Genomic DNA, 17116 nt, shown 5'->3' on the forward strand with positions numbered 1-17116 from the left:
CCCAGGCAGCTTTGGGACCTCTTCCTAACCTAAGCATGTTTTATTGGGATTACATTTCTGTTTGGAGCTTGGTTTTCTTGGGGTAAAGAGCCTTCTAAAAGCCAAGCTTTTTCCAATTTCTGCTCTAACAGCATGGACTGTGCTTCGGAGGGTGTGTGGAGAAGCAGATTTATTTTCGGTCTAACAATGAGGACACAGGAGGAGAAAAAGAAACAATTTAGTGCATCCTATTCATAATTTATCCTTCCGATTAAAGTCCCGTGAGCAAGGATAATCGGGTCCTTTGTAGGTTAATTGCTGAACTGGTGAGTGTTGGGGATGTTCACTGTTTAATAATGGCAGGTGACCAAGTATATTATAGCCAAGTTTGCTGCTGAAGCAGAGATCTGAAAAGTCTGCAAATGGATATGGCAAGTGGGCCATAAAGTTAAGCCAGTGAGGGAAAAGAGATATGAAAGTAGAGCAGGGTGGTGTTGTTGATGGTGAAGGTTATCATAGACTACGGGGGAACTTGATCAGTTGGGGAAGTGGGCCGAGGAGTGGCAAATGGACTTCAGTGCAGATAAGTGTGAGGTGATGCATTTTGGAAAGTCAAACCAGTGTAAGACTTGCAGTATGAATGGTAGGGAACTAGGGAGTTTAATGGAACAGAGGGACCCAGGAGTACGGGTGCATAGTTCATTGAAAGTGGCGTCACAGGTCGCGGAGAAGGCATTTAGCTCGCTGGCCTTCAGTCAGGACACTGAGTACAGGGGTTGGGACGTTATGTTGGGTTGTATAAGTTGTTGGTGAGACCGCACTTGGAGTACTGTGTACAGTTTTGGTCACCCTGTTAAAGGAAGGACGTGGTTAAACTGTGCAGAGAAGATTTACGAGGATGTTGCCAGGACTGGAGGGGTTGGGCAGGCTGGGTCTTTATTCAGAACATCAGAGAATGAGGGGTGACCTTATAGAAGTTTATAAAATCATGAGGGGCACAGATAAAGTGAACAGCAACGGTCTTTTCCCCAGGGTGGGGGAGTCCAAAACTAGGAGGCATAGATTTAGGGTGAGAGGGGAAAGATTTAAGAGACCTGCGGGGCAACTTTTACACGCAGAGGGTGGTGGGTGTGTGGAACGAGCTGCCAGAGGAAGTGGGTGAGGCAGGTACAACAGCATAATTTAAGAAGCACTTGGGGGAATCTGGGCAACACAGGAAATCGGGAGCAGCTGAGTAGGTACCGTGGTTAGCATGGACTCGTTGGGCCGAAGTGCCTGTATCAGTGCTGTCTTGCTCTATGACTCTTTATCCACAAACCAGCATCTCAAACACTGGTTGTTCCCTTTTTTCTCTGGGAGCTTGCTGCTGTGGTGCAGTCGTGGTATTCCTAGCTTTAATGGATCTCTAATTGTGACTTCACAGAAAGCTGAGGACACTTGGAATAACGATATTGCTGGCAACTGGGACACAGAGGAAAACTGGGAGTCTGTTGAGTTGGATCAAGGTCAGTTCACTGCCTCACTGGTGCTGGGTTTCAACCCAAAATGTCAAACAGTTCCTTTCCCCCACAAATGCTGCTGAACCTGTTGAGTTCCTCCTGCAGCTTGTTTGTTGCTCCAGGTTCTGGCATCGGCAGTCTTTATCTCCACTGCTTATCTAGAGTGGGATGTACAATAGTTCTGCATAAACTCTTTTCTGAGCCCTAGGAGCTGCATTGACTTTGATAATGGTTTGTGTGATTGAATGTAGAGTGCTTCTTGGCCTTGAGCAGTTGTCATCCAGTTAGGAAGTAACAAGGTCTGAGAATTCAGTAACAGCCACCAAAGATGACTGCTGTGCTTTCACACCATTAAGCTTAATGAAATGGAAGCATCTGAAAAAATGTGATTGAAGGTCTGGATCTGTTGAAATATCTTTAAAGCACCAGGGGTCCTTGGCATGTGGGCAAACTGGATCCAAAATCAGCCCAGTGATAGGAAGTAGGGAGCAGTGGTGGATGGGCATTTTTCTGACCGGATGTCTGTAAGCAGTGGTGTAACGCAGGGATCAGTGCTGGGACCTCTGTAGGTGGTCTGATCAGTAAGTTTGCAGACAGCACAGAAATTGCTGGAGCGAAGAGGATTAAGGATATAGCAGGACATTGACCAGCTGGAAATCAGTAAAATACAAAAAATGGCAGAGACGTCAGTCGCAAAGATTAAGGAAAGTGGGACACGGTCAGCTGCAGGGTTGGGGAGAACAGTGGCAGATGGAATTTAAATGCAGACAAGTGTGAGGTGATGCACTTTGGGAGGTCAGATTCTGAAAGGACCTCAGGGACCTTAAGAACATTGATGTACAGAGACCTTGGGTGCAAGTTCTTAGCCCCCTTAAAGTGGCAACACAGGTGAGGGGTAGTGAAAGGGGCATGTGGTATGCTTGCCTTTAAAGTGTTGGGAAGTGAGACTGCTCCACAGGAAGGATGTGGTAGCAATAGAGGGTGCAGAAGAAATTTGCCAAGATGGTTCCTGGAATGGAGGGCTGTAGTTATGAGGAGAGATTGGATAGGGTGGATTTAGTCTCACTGGAATGTAGGAGGCTGAGGGGTGACACAAAATGAGGGGCTATCAATAGGATGTGGTCAGAGCTGAGGGGACTGAACTGCCAGAAGCAGATACAATTACAGCAGTTAAAATGTGTTTGGACAGGTTAGGAATTGCACATAGGATTGGGGCAGATGGGCATCATCGTCAGTGTGGAAAAGATGACAAACAGGACTCACTTTTGCTGGCTGTTTCTGATAAGCCAAAGATTGCCAGTATGGTAGCACTCCCCGGTCCCTCTGAATGCTTCCTTCTCACAAGGTACGGTCCTAGCTGCACGTTGCACCTCTGCCCTGAAAGCTTGGTCTTCTCATCTGCGCTGCAAGGGATTTGCCAGCTTCGTTCTTGGGATAAGGGTGATCATGGTGTGATAAATGGAGTGGGAGTAAAGGCAAACGCAAAGGTGGAGAGCAGGATGCGTGTGGAAAGGGTTTCTTCTGTGAATCTTTGGAATTCCTCGCCCTCAATAGATTTCTAGACACGAAATGGATTGGTGTGGTAGTGATATTACCACGTTGCAAGGGCACTGCAGCCTGCTTATTTTAACTGCAGATGGATGCACGGTCTATTTTAATAAATCCCAATTCACAGGCAAACACACTGCCTCTCACACATCCGAGGTAGCTGCCATTTTATGTTGTTGTGAAGGGAGGGGGTGGGGTGGGGCAGTTTGTGGCTTCTGGGGTAACTGACCTTCACCTGTGCCCTTTCCAACCCAGGACTGAGTAAATCTGATCTCGCCAGGAAAAAGCGGGAGGAGAGGAAGAAGGAAATTGAAGCAAAACGAGCCGAGAGGAAGGCTGCCAAAGGACCACTGAAACTCGGTGCCCGAAAATGTGACTGACTGGAATGGTGCCGTGCACTGCTATTCAGCCAAGTTTCTCCACTGTTTGAGGATGTAATTTTTAAAGTATCTTCTGTTCTATGCCGTATGTAAGAACAGCAAGGACATTGCATCATTGATGCTTGGGATGACCAAACCAGCCAGCATATTTGGATCCATTATCAAAATTGCTGTCTTCAGAATTGCATGACATGTTTGACTATTGAAGACTATAATCTTTAACAAGATCATGTCTTGCTATGTACTTTTATGATTATGCAGTAAAAGGGTAAGAGCTGCAATAGTTTTTGCATTTTTATATTTCAATGATTAACTTTTCAGCTTCAGTTGTGCACAAGTTTTAGTTAGTAAACAATTTGAGGCCTTCAATGAGCCACACAGCCCAAGTCCAGGGCTGCTCTCTGACATTGCATTTATCAATGTTAATTCCTTAGAGCTGCATTCTCAATAATACTCAAAGCCCCAGAACATTATTCAGCCATTCATTTATTGCCATTTCACAGCAAGCTGTGTCACAATTAGCCAGAAAGGGAATTAAAAATACATACATAAATTGCAATAGTAACACAAATTGGTGTCAGCATTTGTAGTGCCGCCTTCAGGTCTGGGTATGTTCCACTCCACCAACACATTGTTCACAATGGTGCATCTGGTGCTCCAGCTCTTGCAGTGAAAAGCCATATTCTTCTGAACTCCATTTCAGAAAAGTCATTTGCAAGAAAGCAAGCCCTTAATTACTACACATTATAAAAACTTGGGTTGAGAATAGTGCCAGCTGAAGAAATTCAACCTGTGCAGAAAATCCAATCTCTACCATATTTTTCCACAGGTTTAGAATATTTTCAATTCCTAATGCAAATAAAGCAGCAAATCAGTGAATAGAGTAAGGTTCAGTCACAAACAATTGCCTTCCATCAGGATTAGTTTGCAAAATGAAGCAAATGCTGCAGGGATTTGAACCCCATCCTGGAAACCAGGAGTGCCGACCACCAGCATCTTTTGCTTTTTTGGGGTGAATTATGAAGGCAAAAGCAAAACCTGAGAAAACAACATTTGTTCTCCCAGTAAAAGAAAACCTGATTGCTGCCTAAACTTCAAATTCCGATGTCAGATGGTAGAATTCCTGCAGTCAGTGTATTCTCAAAACAATTCTGACGAGAAATGAAGAATCTCAAACCAACTGTTCCATCTCCAAACTCCGAACTTTCAAGCCAATGCCACTCACTACACTGAAAGGTAACAAAAACTACCACACCAACACAGCACAGATGGAGACAACCTCAATTCTGGCAACGTTACAACCAAAAGAAAATCCAAGTACTGCTGATCAACACAGATTACACATTGTCCATAGTTACAGCTTAATGTAGCTTAGTTCATACAGTTACATATGGTGAAAATACACATTTGACAGCTTACGGACACTGCACTGTACAAAGGGCTTGCGTTCATCTGCAGAATTAGGAGGCTACGTGGCTGGACCCATCAGGATTCAGGTATCTGAAAAACTAAACACAAGCCATTTTCCCCACCCTAGAAACCCTATTGAATTTTCTTTAAATAGAAAAAGTTTTCAGCACCTGTTTAAAGACTGTCCACAGTGTTCATCAGCAGCAAGGTCTGGAGACCTGAAAGAACTAAGAACAAGACTGTTCCCACCCTAAACCCCTTGAAAATGATGTAAATAATGAAAAAATGAAAATCAGCACCTGTTGAGCAAATCCAGTGTACGGCTATAATCCATCTAAGTAGCATGAACTGTAGACCTGAAAGAACTAAAAACAAGAGTGTTCCCCACCCAAGCCCCTTTGAAATAGATTTCAATAAAGATGGATTGAACAACAAATGGAGCACCTGTTCAGCGAGTCCAGAGTACGGGTATGTTCCATGTCTAAGCAGCAAGGCCTTAAGACCTGAAAGAACTAAAAATAAAGAATGTTCCCCACCAAAGCCCCTTTGAAATGGATTTCAATAAAATAGTACAAATGAAATTCAGCACCTGTTTAGTCCAGTGTACGACACTATTCTTCTATGCAAGCAGCACGGAATGGAAACCTGAAAGAACTAAGAACAGACTGTTCCCCACCCTAAACCCCTTTAAATTTGTTTTAATTAGAAGAGTCAGCACCTACTGGAAAGGCTGTCCAACGCAGCATATCCACTGGGTAATGGATGGATACCTGAAAGACTAAGACTCTTTCCTTTGTCCTAAACTCATCGATGAGTGCATTAAGTATTTTCAGTTCTACTTTGAGCAGCAAGAATGGATATCTGGGGAGAAAGAACAGTGCCATTTTCAGTCCTAAGACCCCCCCCCCCCCCCCCCAGCAAATTTTAATGAAAAACTCTAGTTACTGTTTAACCCAGCACTGGAATCCCCCCCCCCCCCCCCCCCAAAAAATGAACCGAAGTTCATGTTTATAATTTAGTGGGAATCTAATCTTGTGGGAAAACATGCAGTAATAATCCACATCTCACTCCTCAGTTTGAATGAAATGACCCTTTACAAAAGCCGTAGACAAATACAACTAGTTGAGTTTGCTTACCAGATATACACTTGCAGCTTACTGGAGCCTCCTGAAGCAGGCAGATTATTACTTGGTAACTCATTCAAGCCTTCTAATTTCACAGCTCACTCAAGCTCAAACAGGCAGTACTACTTGCTAGCTCACTCTGCCTTCTGAAATTTACTTTTTCCAAAATTATTACATCTACATCCATGGTTCAGTTGTATCTAGGAGAAACATGCTATTTGAAAGCATCACCTACTGCATTTAGTGAAGGTTGCTGGACCAGATGTGTATGCAATTTCAGGCTTGTTTCTTTGCATCTGCAAAATAAAATCTAAAAAGTATGACCCTCCTCCCCATCCACCCCCTCAATTTGAGGCAATTTCAATTTGTAACTTGCAACTTAAATTTACCAGGTAAATTTTCAGAAATCTCAATATACAACTTATCTGTACAGAAGTGCTTCTGAACCCAACTACCAACATGCTTGGGAAGTGTAGGATCTGGGACTTGAAACAAGGCTACAAGTCTTGCAAACAGATTAAACGATCCAAGATATTCAGTCATACGAACAGCTCCAGCCGCAAATTCATTCATCCTTTTAAAATGTTATGAGATTGTTTCTAGACTCGTGTCATACCTGAAAAAATCTGAAGAAAAAAAAAGTCTGATTCTTCCCACCCCTCCCCATTACTGAGACAAGCAATTCATGGAAACTAATGCTTACTGAAGTTTCTCTTCAATGCAAATCTAGTCATCTTGCATTTTCATCTATAGCAACTTCAAAACAATACATTTTGGACAGGTTCTTATTACCTAGAGAGCATGCAAGTAATTTACAAAGCAAAATCCCCTGAAGTGGATTTTACAAGGTAATTAGTCTCTTATTTATGACACCATGCAGCTATTAAGCAGCTAAGAATTGCCAAATAAGGAAAATACCAACTGACACCTTCAATCCAACTTACAAATAGATTTGTGATCAAACAGCCAATTCTACAAGGTGAATAGATTAGAGTGCAGTTAACCATGCACACAGAAGCCCAATTCCATGCTATTAATTCTACTTTTCTTCTACCAGATCAAATCAGGATGTACAAAATTGCAAGTCAAATTGAAGTGACTTCACAGCAATTAAAAGAAACTGACAGATAAGGCTCAGTCATCTCAGTGGTCTTCATCCAAGAGCACTGACCTGTCCTCAGGACTAACTAACTGAAAAACGCTTACAAGGCATTCTACAACATATTACGCAGTGTTACCTTAAGATCAGACAAGAATCAACTTTATATTCTGAAATCATTATGAGATTCTGCAGGCTTACTTGCTGAGATTGTAGACAGCTTTACAAGATCTTGAACAGTTTCCACACCAGGGGAAAAAAAGCTTTTGTAGGAGCACATCTGGAAAATAAAATCTTGGAACAACTTTTCCCTATCACCCACTGCCCACTCTAGGAAACAAATTCTTCCAAAGCAGATGTTTATTTATAAGATATACAAGCATGATGTAATTTACAATTACAAAATGGGATAGTTTCCTACAGACTCAATAGGGATGGAATTCAAACTTGTAAGTGACATACAAGATGAAAAATCCAATGCCCGAGATTGTTTTTGTTTAGACTGGAAATTTTAGGTTGAAGGTACAAACTCCAGTACAGCAATAATTCAGACAGTAATCAGTTACTGCTCCAGTCTGCCTCATACACCACTATATACACAACTTAAATAAGAAACATTACTTGACTTATCTTGAGCACTGCAACAGGATGCCATCATTCTGAATGAGCTCTTTTCGTACCATTACACTGAAAGGATTAGTTCCTCAGCTGCATCACAACTGCCTGGTTGAAACTTAGAACACCTCATTCTTCAGTATCGTGGAAGTTATGTTATTTCATTGTTTCACTGCAGATGCGTCTCCCTGGATGCCTGCAAAAGTCTCAATAGCACGTGTTCCATCCTAACAATCCGCAAATTTCCTCAAATTAAGCTAGTTGCAGATTCTCAAACTCTGGATCTCTTCCTGCATGTTAAATATTAAATCTCTAGTTTGCACTGTCCCAAGTTTTCACAAAAATAGAGGCAATCCAAAGTTTTGACCTTCCCCAGGTCACATTCTTCCATCCATTTACTGCACATCGAGTTTATGCACTTTTCCCAATCTGGAAGGAGACTTCAATCTTGTTCCCATCTTATTGCTTAAGACACTAATGCCTGAAATATGGTTTATCCATTAAGCCAACTTGTTAATCTGGCAAAAGCAGAAGTTACCTTCAGCTACGTACAACCAAATCTGAAGTGTAAAAATTAAATTCTCAGACTCCAAGGACAATTAACGACAGAAATTTGACTTTCGCTAGCTCCAATATTCACATTCCCAATCCGCTTTATTGGATTCAACATAGTTTCCTTCTCCATGATCCTGAATGGTTTGGCTCCTTGCAGTCAAGATACATTACTGACGTCAGGGTGTCTATAGAATCTGTAAGAAAATTCTAAGAAAACTTGTTGTACCCCACCCAGAACAACAGATTTATTTCTGCCAATAGATGCATTGTTCATACTTGCTTTAAGAGAAACAGATTAAAAAAGTCATAACCGGCAGGTTTTAAAGCTTTATACTAAAATTTTGGAATTGATATTTGGAGAAATATAGCTCACACTTAGCTGCGTCTTTGTATCTTGATGAAAAGGTGGAAGTGTTGTAAGAATAGATGTTGCCTAAGGAAAGCTCCTGTTAAGTAGCCAAATTATGATATACAGAAAGCCGGTGATTCAGTTTGCAATAAATCTTCTGATCAACAATTTCAAGTTTGATGGGGTCCTGGTATTAGAGCTGATTATTGTCTTATATCTGAAAAATAAGAACTAGAAACCGTTTTGCCTCCCTCCCCCAACACAAAGTTCCACATAACTTTGGGCTGCAGGCATAAAGCCCACACATAGCTCTGAATGACAGGCATAAAGCCTATATAGAAGAGCTGAAAATTACATACTCCAGAATATTGCTGCAAATGCAGACATTATCTTAAAGCTGTTTACTCATCTTCAGACAATATTGATTAAATGTATTACATGCACTAGTGCTGTGTGGAACATCCCAGCAAAGGCATAAAGCCATGCATGGCAATTTCAATTGACACAGTAGCCATAAACATTTGAATACAAACAACCAGTTCAGTGAATGTGGGCTTAAAGCCCAATCTGTTTAATTTTGGTCTGCCCATTGATCTCCCCACACTCACAGGCTTAAAGCCTGGACAATATACAGACTACACTTTCTTACAGTAGGCATAAAGCCTCTTCACTTGTCAGCTTCTCCTACTTTGCGCACAGATATATTCCAAATTAACTAAGTAAACTGTGAAGTCCAAAAGTGCACTTAGCTGTGAAGAAGTGAACCTTAAACTGCTCAGTTGGCATCATGTCCTGACCGCAACCTTGACAAGTTACACACTGAACCTCCACCTACTGAGGTAAGAACACAGGACGAGCAAAGCAAGACTTTCCAATCTGAGGGCTCATGCCAGTGACTCCCTAGAAAGTGCAGCACAGCGACGGCACCTTGCTCCAGACAGCAAGACAGCTCACAGAATGAGGTGCCTGGAAGATAAAACTAGACATTGTTGCCCACCCAATGGACCCCACGGTGGGAAGAGGAAGCACGGCACTGGGCTCCGAGCATACAAACCAGGCTGGCTCATCTTCACTCTTGCTATCTGCCTCGCTCCATCCTCTCTGCCTCCACCTCTTCATGTGTTCTAGCTCAGCCGCCTCTCTCCTCCCTTGCTCCTGCCTTGCTGCTGGACAGCTCGGTCATTATCTTCACTGACCCTGCCTGGCGGGCTCAGCATCCATCACAGTCCAGTCCCTTCCTCACACCTACTGAGACCGACAGTAGCACCAGCCAACGGCTCAACTCTCTGCCATCTTCTGGCCCCCAGCAGCAGGGGGAGGGGGCCATCCCTGACCTTGCACTTCTGGCTCCTTGCACCGAGAACGTTTACAGATGACAGCTGAAAACTCACTCACGGCAGCGGCAAATGACGGCACCTTGTCCCACCCAGACACCCCACGTCACCATTACCCCTCACCGTCCCACCACCCACCCGGGTCTGCCAGCACCGCCCCTCGGGCCCGGTTACAGCCCAGAGTGAGCTGCCCCCCCAAAAAACACCATAAACAGGGTCACCCCCTCCCTCAGAACTGCCAGCACCGCCCCTCGGGCCCGGTTACAGCCCAGAGTGAGCTCCCCCTCCCCGCAAACAGGGTGACCCCCTCCCTCAGAACTGCCAGCACCGCCCCTCGGGCCCGGTTACAGCCCAGAGTGAGCTCCCCCTCCCCGCAAACAGGGTGACCCCCTCCCATCAGGCCTGGTTACAGCCCTCTCTCTCCCTCCCCCCCACCAAAACACCATAAACAGGATCAGCCCCACCCCTCGGGCCCGGTTACAGCCCAGAGCGAGCTCCCACTCCCCCCAACAAAAGGTCGCCCCCCCCCGCCCTTCAGGAAGTGCAACACAGCGACCTGCTCAACGACCCCAGCCCGGTGGACAGCCGAGGCCGCGCCCCGATACCACCAACCCCCCCCCCCCTACAAAGCCGGAGTCCCAGCCCCACCCCCGGCCCGGTGAACCGCCGCGGGCGCGCTCCCCACCCCCCGCAAAATGGCCGCCACCGACCACAAAATGGCCGACCCGACCCCCCCCCCGGACAGCGCCACGAAATGGCGGCCAGGCCTCGACTTAAAATGGCGGCCGTCACCGACCCTCCGCCCCTCCCAACCCTCACTAAGGCAGCCCGGGTCCCGCAGTCACCTCCCCCCCCCCCCCCATCTCCCGGCCTCAGGTCTTTCTTACACGGAGGCCCCCAGCTGTCTGTCGTTTCCCCCCCCCCCCTTCTCCTCACAGCCGCCCATCCCCCTCGGTCGCAAAGGCGGCTGAAGGGCGCGCTGATGCGCCGCCGCCGTTCCCGCGCCCCGGCCCGCAGCCCCGCCATCCTGCCTGCTCCCCGCCGGCCCACAGCCCCGCCGTCCTGCCTGCTCCCCAGCTTCAGCCCCGCTCCCCCACCGGCCAGCAGCCCCGCTCCCTCCCTCCGCTCCGCCGCCGTCTGCGCAACAAAGCCCGGGCGCCGCCTTTTATAACGTGTCGGCTGCCACGTCACCGGGTCCCTCCGCGGAAAGTAGTTCCCCCAGCACATCTCCCCACCCGACGGCAGAACCCCGGCACTTCGCACGGCTCGGCCCTCGCCCGCGCCGCGCCGACCCGGGACACTCGAAACCGTCGAAAAATTGCGCCGGTCTGATGGAAAAGTGAGTTTGTTTTCGACGACGCCTCGGCGCATGGACACGGACTTGGGGTGTGAGAAGTCAACCGCCCTGCGCCGGTTGGAACCGGTTCGTCAGCGGCCGTGCGGATTCAAATGTCGCAGTAGGCTAGCGCGCATGCGCCGGGCTGCCTATGACGTAACCGGGTGTTGATGCGGCCGGGATGATTGACAGGGGCGTGGATCATCCTGCAGAGCAATTCATGGCTGCTGGACTTTTCCAGAAAATGCAAGAAGGCAATATCATGCAAACACTGTAGGTCAGGGACAAAGTGAGGACTCGCAGATAGGTTTGCATGTGCATGTAAATGTAGGGAGCTTGATAAAGAAACTTGCAGAGGAAATGAAGGCTGGCTGTGCAGTCGACAGGAGAGTTTTTGTAGTTTTAGTTTTGATCTTCACCAGCTAACTTTAGTTTGGTTGGAAAACAGCTAATGGAATGTAGCCCAGAGGAGGGTGAGGCAATGCATTGGGGAAGGTGCTGCAAGGCAACAGAATGTAGAGTAAATAAGCAGGAATATTGAGACCAGTAATTTTATCAGGTCTGGAATTTGCTGCCAGAAAGAGAGGAAGGGGCAATCTTTCCTCAGGACTACAATTTTCCAAAGTATTGTCATATGCACAAGTCCATACTTGCAGCAGCATCACAGGCACATGGCATCAGACACGTATTCACAAGAAAAACATAAATTATGCACAATTTTTACGAACACAATTAGAACAAAAGAAATGTTCATTTCTTGGCAAAGTGGTCCCAGTGTTGCTGTACTGAGGCAGTGATCAGGGTTGTGCCAGCTGGTTCATGAACCGAATGGTTGAAGGGAAGTCGCTGTTCCTGAACCTGGTGGTGTGGGGACTTCAGGCTTCTGTACCTCCTGCCCAATGGGAGCTGTGAGAAGATGGCATAGCCCCGATGGTGGGGATCTTCGAATGATGGATGTTGCCTTCTTAAGGGAACTTCATGAAGAATGTTTCAAACTAGAAAGGTGCATAAAAGATTTACAAGGATGTTACTGTGACTGGAGGGATTGAGTTATAAGGAGAGATTTGATAGGCTGGGACTTTCTTCCCTGGAGTGAAGGAGGCTGAGTGGTGACCTTATAGAGGTTTATAAAGTCATGAAGGGCATTGATAAAGAGAACAGACAGTCTTTTCCCCAGGGTAGGGGAGTCCAAAACTAGAGGGCACAGGTTTAAGGTGAGAGAGGAAAGAGTTAAAAGGGACCTGAGGGGCAATTTCTTCACCCAGAGGGTGGTGGGTATGTGGAACGAGCTGCCAGAGGAAGTGGTTGAGGCAGGTACAGGGAGAACAAAGATTTAAAGGGATATGGGCCCAATGCGGGCATGTTGGAGAGATTGCTTAGTTAGGCAACTTGAATGGACAAGTTGGGCTGAAAGACCTGCTATGAGTTGCTCCACCCACTGAGTTCTATGATTGGTCATTGTGATGATTGCCAGGAGCCCAATGAGTGGCTGCCATCATGGCCCAATGGCTGTGTGGGCCAATCACAGCCCTCAGAAGGTAATTGGGCAAGTGGTTGCTGTGGAAACCATTCCAAGGTTACCAGGAACAATTCCTTCCCCATAAATATAACCCTGAACATACTTATTTAATTCCCACTTGGAATGAGACATTGTTGAAGAATAAATTGCAATGGACATTCACCAATAAAAGCAGAGTGAATTTAATCAGATCGGAACATGGCAATTTCCAGCATCTTCCCTGCGAGGCTTTGGTTCGAACTCGAGCAGCCTCCCTATGAAAGAGAGTCCTTGAACCTGTTCTTACAAGGTCTTGTGTTTGCGTTGCTGAGCTGACGTATTGGATTTTAAACCAGGCCTGGCTCCTGTGCGTTGATCTCTGCATCAGGAAGTGTCTGCAGGGCCCTGCTGAGTGTGCGCTGCACTGAAATCACGGAAATGGGACAGCTGACATTTTGGGTAGAGACCCTTCATCCTGACTGAGGGATAGAGAGGAGGTGGCCAGTATAAATCTCCCCTCTATCCTTGCCCAGATGAAGGGTCTCAACCCAAAACGTTGACTGCCCATTTCCCCTCACAGATGCTGCCTGACCCACTGAGTCCCTCCAGCACTGTGTGTTGCTCCAGGTTCCAGCAACTGCAGTCTCTTGTGTCTCTATGGGAATTAACAGCCCAGGAGGCCACTCTGCCCATCCTGTGTGTGCCAGCTAGAGAAGAACCACTGTCTCTTGAACTCTAATGCTCCTCTGGATCATTGACCCCCATCTCCTCCCACACTTTGCCTTCACAATCCCTTCTGATCTACCCTCCTCTGATCCCCAGTGATCAGTCAGTACTTGATTCCCCATATCTCCCTCCCAAAGAATTCCATGCTGGGAAGCCCTTCTCCCTCCATGCCCATTTCTAACCCCTCCCTATACACGCACACTGCATGGCCAGATTCTGCTTTTGCTCCATTTACAAGTTTGCAGATGGTACCACCGTAGTGGGCTGTATCTCAAATAACGATGAGTCAGAGTACAGGAAGGAGAGCCTAGTGACATGGTGTCATGACAACAACCTTTCCCTCTACGTCGGTGAAACAAAAGAGCTGGTCATTGACTTCAGGAAAGGGGGCGGTGTACATGCACCTGTCTACATCAATGGTGCTGAGGTCGAGAGGGTCGAGAGTTTCAAGTTCCTGGGAGTGAACATCACCAACAGCCTGTCCTGGTCAAATCACATAGTCACCACGGCCAAGAAAGCTCACCAGCGCCTCTACTTCCTCAGGAGGCTAAAGAAATTTGGTATGTTCCCTTCGACCCCAACTTTTACCGATGCACCAGAGAAAGCATCCTATCTGGATGTATCACGGCTTGGCACGGCAACTGCTCCGCCCAGGACCGCAAGAAACTGCAGAGAGTTGTGGACACAGTTCAGCACATCACGGAAACCTGCCTCCCCTCCACAGACTATGTCTACACTTCTCGCTGCCTTGTTAAAGCAGCCAACATAATCAAAGACCCCACCCACCCCGGACATTCTTTCTTCTCCCCCCTCCCATCGGGCAGAAGATACAAAAGCCTGAAAGCACGTCCCACCAGGCTCAAGGACAGCTTCTACCCCGCTGTGATAAGACTATTGAATGGTTCCCCAGTATGATAAGATGGACTCTTGACCTCATTATTACCTTGCACCTTATTGTCTGCCTGCACTGCACTTTCTCTGTAGCTGTGACACTTTATTCTGCATTCTGTTATTGTTTCCCCTGTACTACCTCAATGCACAGTGTAATGAACCGATCTGTATGAACAGTGTGCAAGACAGGTTTTTCACTGGACCTCGGTACAAGTGACAATAAACCAATTCCCTCCCATCGCCAGACTTCCTGATCCACCCAGAAGCTTCCTTCCCCAACCATTGCTACTCTGCTGTCTCATTTTTCTACATCTGTTGCCCCACTGGAACCCCTCCTCCCCCGGAGAGCCTGCATCCCAACATCACTGTCAGCCCCACCAAGTGGGACGGCGAGGTGCCCCAACCTCTCACCTCTCCAGGGCCGAACGTCAGCTCTCAGACACTTCCCACCACAGAACAATGAACCACTGTCTCTGTAGAAAAACCATAGAACCATACAACACAAAACAGGCCCTTCAGCCCACCATGTTGTGCCGTCCATCAGACCACCCTCACACTACCTAACCCCTTCCTCCTGCATATCCCCCCATCCCACACTCCTCCATATGCCCATCCAACAAGCTCTTGAACCTGTCCAATGTATCTGCCTCCTCCACCACCCCAGGCAGTGCATTCCATGCACCAACCACTCTCTGGGTGAAAAACCTCCCCGACATCTCCCCTGAACCTCCCACCCATAACCTTAAAGCCATGACCTCTCGTCTTGAGCATTGGTGCCCTGGGAAGGAGGCGCTGACTGTCTATCTATTCCTCTCAGTATTTTATATACCTCTATCATGTCTCCTCTCATCCTCCTCCTTTCCAGTGAATAAAGCCCTTGCACCTTAAGCCTCCCCTCATATTCAATACTCTCTAATCCAGGCAGCATCCTGGTAAATCTCCTCTGCACCCTCTAACCACCCCCAACCCTCTCCCCAACCACCACTGACATCTCTTCCTCAGAGACCTTCACCTACAGACCAGGGAGCGGCTGCCATCGTGGACCAACGGCCGGAAAGAGTTTGTGCCAGCCAATCACAGCGCTCAGAAGGAAATTGGGCAAGTGGTTGCTGTGGAAACCAGTCCAAGGTCAATAGGGATCATTTCTCCCCACATAAATACAACAGCCACTTACTGTGTAACATCTTAAAAACAGGCAATTACATTTTTATTGGAACGTCAGCAAGAATAACATTAAATAGTCTGGAAAAGGAGATTTACTGACCTTCACCAACCACATTATTCACCCTATCAGACATTCCCTCTGTTCTATTCATTGCCCTCCCCCTCCCCCTCCCCATCTACCTAGACCAACGCACTCCCCCATCTTCCTCCCATCTCCACACCACCACCGCCCCCCCCACCCCAGCTCCCTGGACCAACTTGTTTTTCACATTCCCAGTCCCCGAGGAAGGCTCACAGACCTGAAACATTCACTGTTTCTCTCTCCACAGACGCTGCCTGACCCTGAGTGTTTCCTGCATTTCACATCTTTATTCCAGATTTCCAGAGCCTGCGTTTCTTTTAAGCATTTTTTTCCCAGTCTGGAAAATCTGCCAGACCGGCCCCATCCGAGTCCCGTGTGTGGCGCGTTAATGGAGAAGTGGGAGTGCTCCCAGATGTCTAATGGTCAACGTCTAACCCTCAGTCATGACTGACTGAAAATGATCTGCTGTTATCACATTCATGGGCTCTTGCTGTGCACAGAACGGTTGCCACGTTTCTTGCATGACAATGAGTGCCCTTCACCGTCAGGTGCGTTGTGACGCTCCCAATCTCACGATGGTGTTGGAGAGAGACTGGTTTGAAAGTGGGTGGGATTAGATTTATAGAGTCACACAGCCGGAAATAGGCCCTTCGGCCCAACTGGTCCATGCTGACCAAGATGCCCATCTAAGCCAGTCCCATTTGCCCACATTTGGCCCATATCCCTCTGAACCTTTCCCGTCCGTGGACCTGTCCGAGTATCTTTTAAATGTTGTTAATGTACCCGCCTCACCGACTTCCTCTGGCAGCTCGTTCCACATACGGACCACCCTCTGGATGAAGTTGCCCCTCAGGTCCCTTTTAAATCTCTCCCCCTCACCTTAAACCTGTGCCCTCTAGTTCTTGATTCCCCAACCCTGGGAGAAAGACTGTGCGCATTCACCTTCTCTACGCCCCTGGTGATTTTATACACCTCTATAAGGTCTCCTACGCTCCAAGGAATAAAGTCCTAGCCTGCCCAACCTCTCCCAATAACTCAGGCCCTTGAGTCCTGACCTCACACAATCGTGGAAATGTTTTGGCTGAGGGAGACCATTCAGCCCAGCGAGACCATGCCGGCTCCTAGCGTAGTCCTGCTGCTGGGAGCCCTGGTTTCCCCCTCCCCCTACCGCTTCCCACAACCCTACAAATTATCCCCTTTCCACTGCCTATCCAATTCCCTTTCAGAAGCCCTCAGTTGACTCTGCCCTCTCCCCAGTGCGGGCACTGAGTTCCAAGATCACCACCATTCTAGGCGTAGAAATATCTTGCCTCCCATCTTCCCCTCGTGCTGTCTTCAATCGCAATGTCTCAGCCACTCACCGTCCACCCCCAACTAATTCTTGCGTGGTCTGTATACTTTGGAAAACATCACACGGGGCAATATAGTCAGGTTGGCTGGGAGTGACCCACAGCTTCGCTATTAGATACGCAGTAACACAGAAACTTAATGGAGACACGAGAGACTACAGATGCTCGAATCTGGAGC

At 47.3% G+C, this 17116-nt stretch overlaps 1 protein-coding gene across 1 annotated transcript in view; it reads left to right on the forward strand.

Annotated features, from left to right (window-relative positions):
* The window catches only part of scyl1 (SCY1-like, kinase-like 1), a 37815-nt gene extending 27635 nt beyond the window's left edge, over window positions 1–10180 (forward strand). Inside the window, exons 16-17 of the mRNA XM_052045243.1 lie at window positions 1403–1484; window positions 3282–10180. Of these exons, the coding sequence (XP_051901203.1) occupies window positions 1403–1484; window positions 3282–3406 (207 nt within the window). The 3' untranslated portion in view covers window positions 3407–10180. The remainder of the gene's footprint in view (window positions 1–1402; window positions 1485–3281) is intronic.
* Window positions 10181–17116: the final 6936 nt, after the last annotated feature.

This window comes from Pristis pectinata, chromosome 38 (genome assembly GCF_009764475.1).
Source record: "Pristis pectinata isolate sPriPec2 chromosome 38, sPriPec2.1.pri, whole genome shotgun sequence".
Classification (NCBI taxonomy): Eukaryota; Metazoa; Chordata; class Chondrichthyes; order Rhinopristiformes; family Pristidae; genus Pristis; species Pristis pectinata.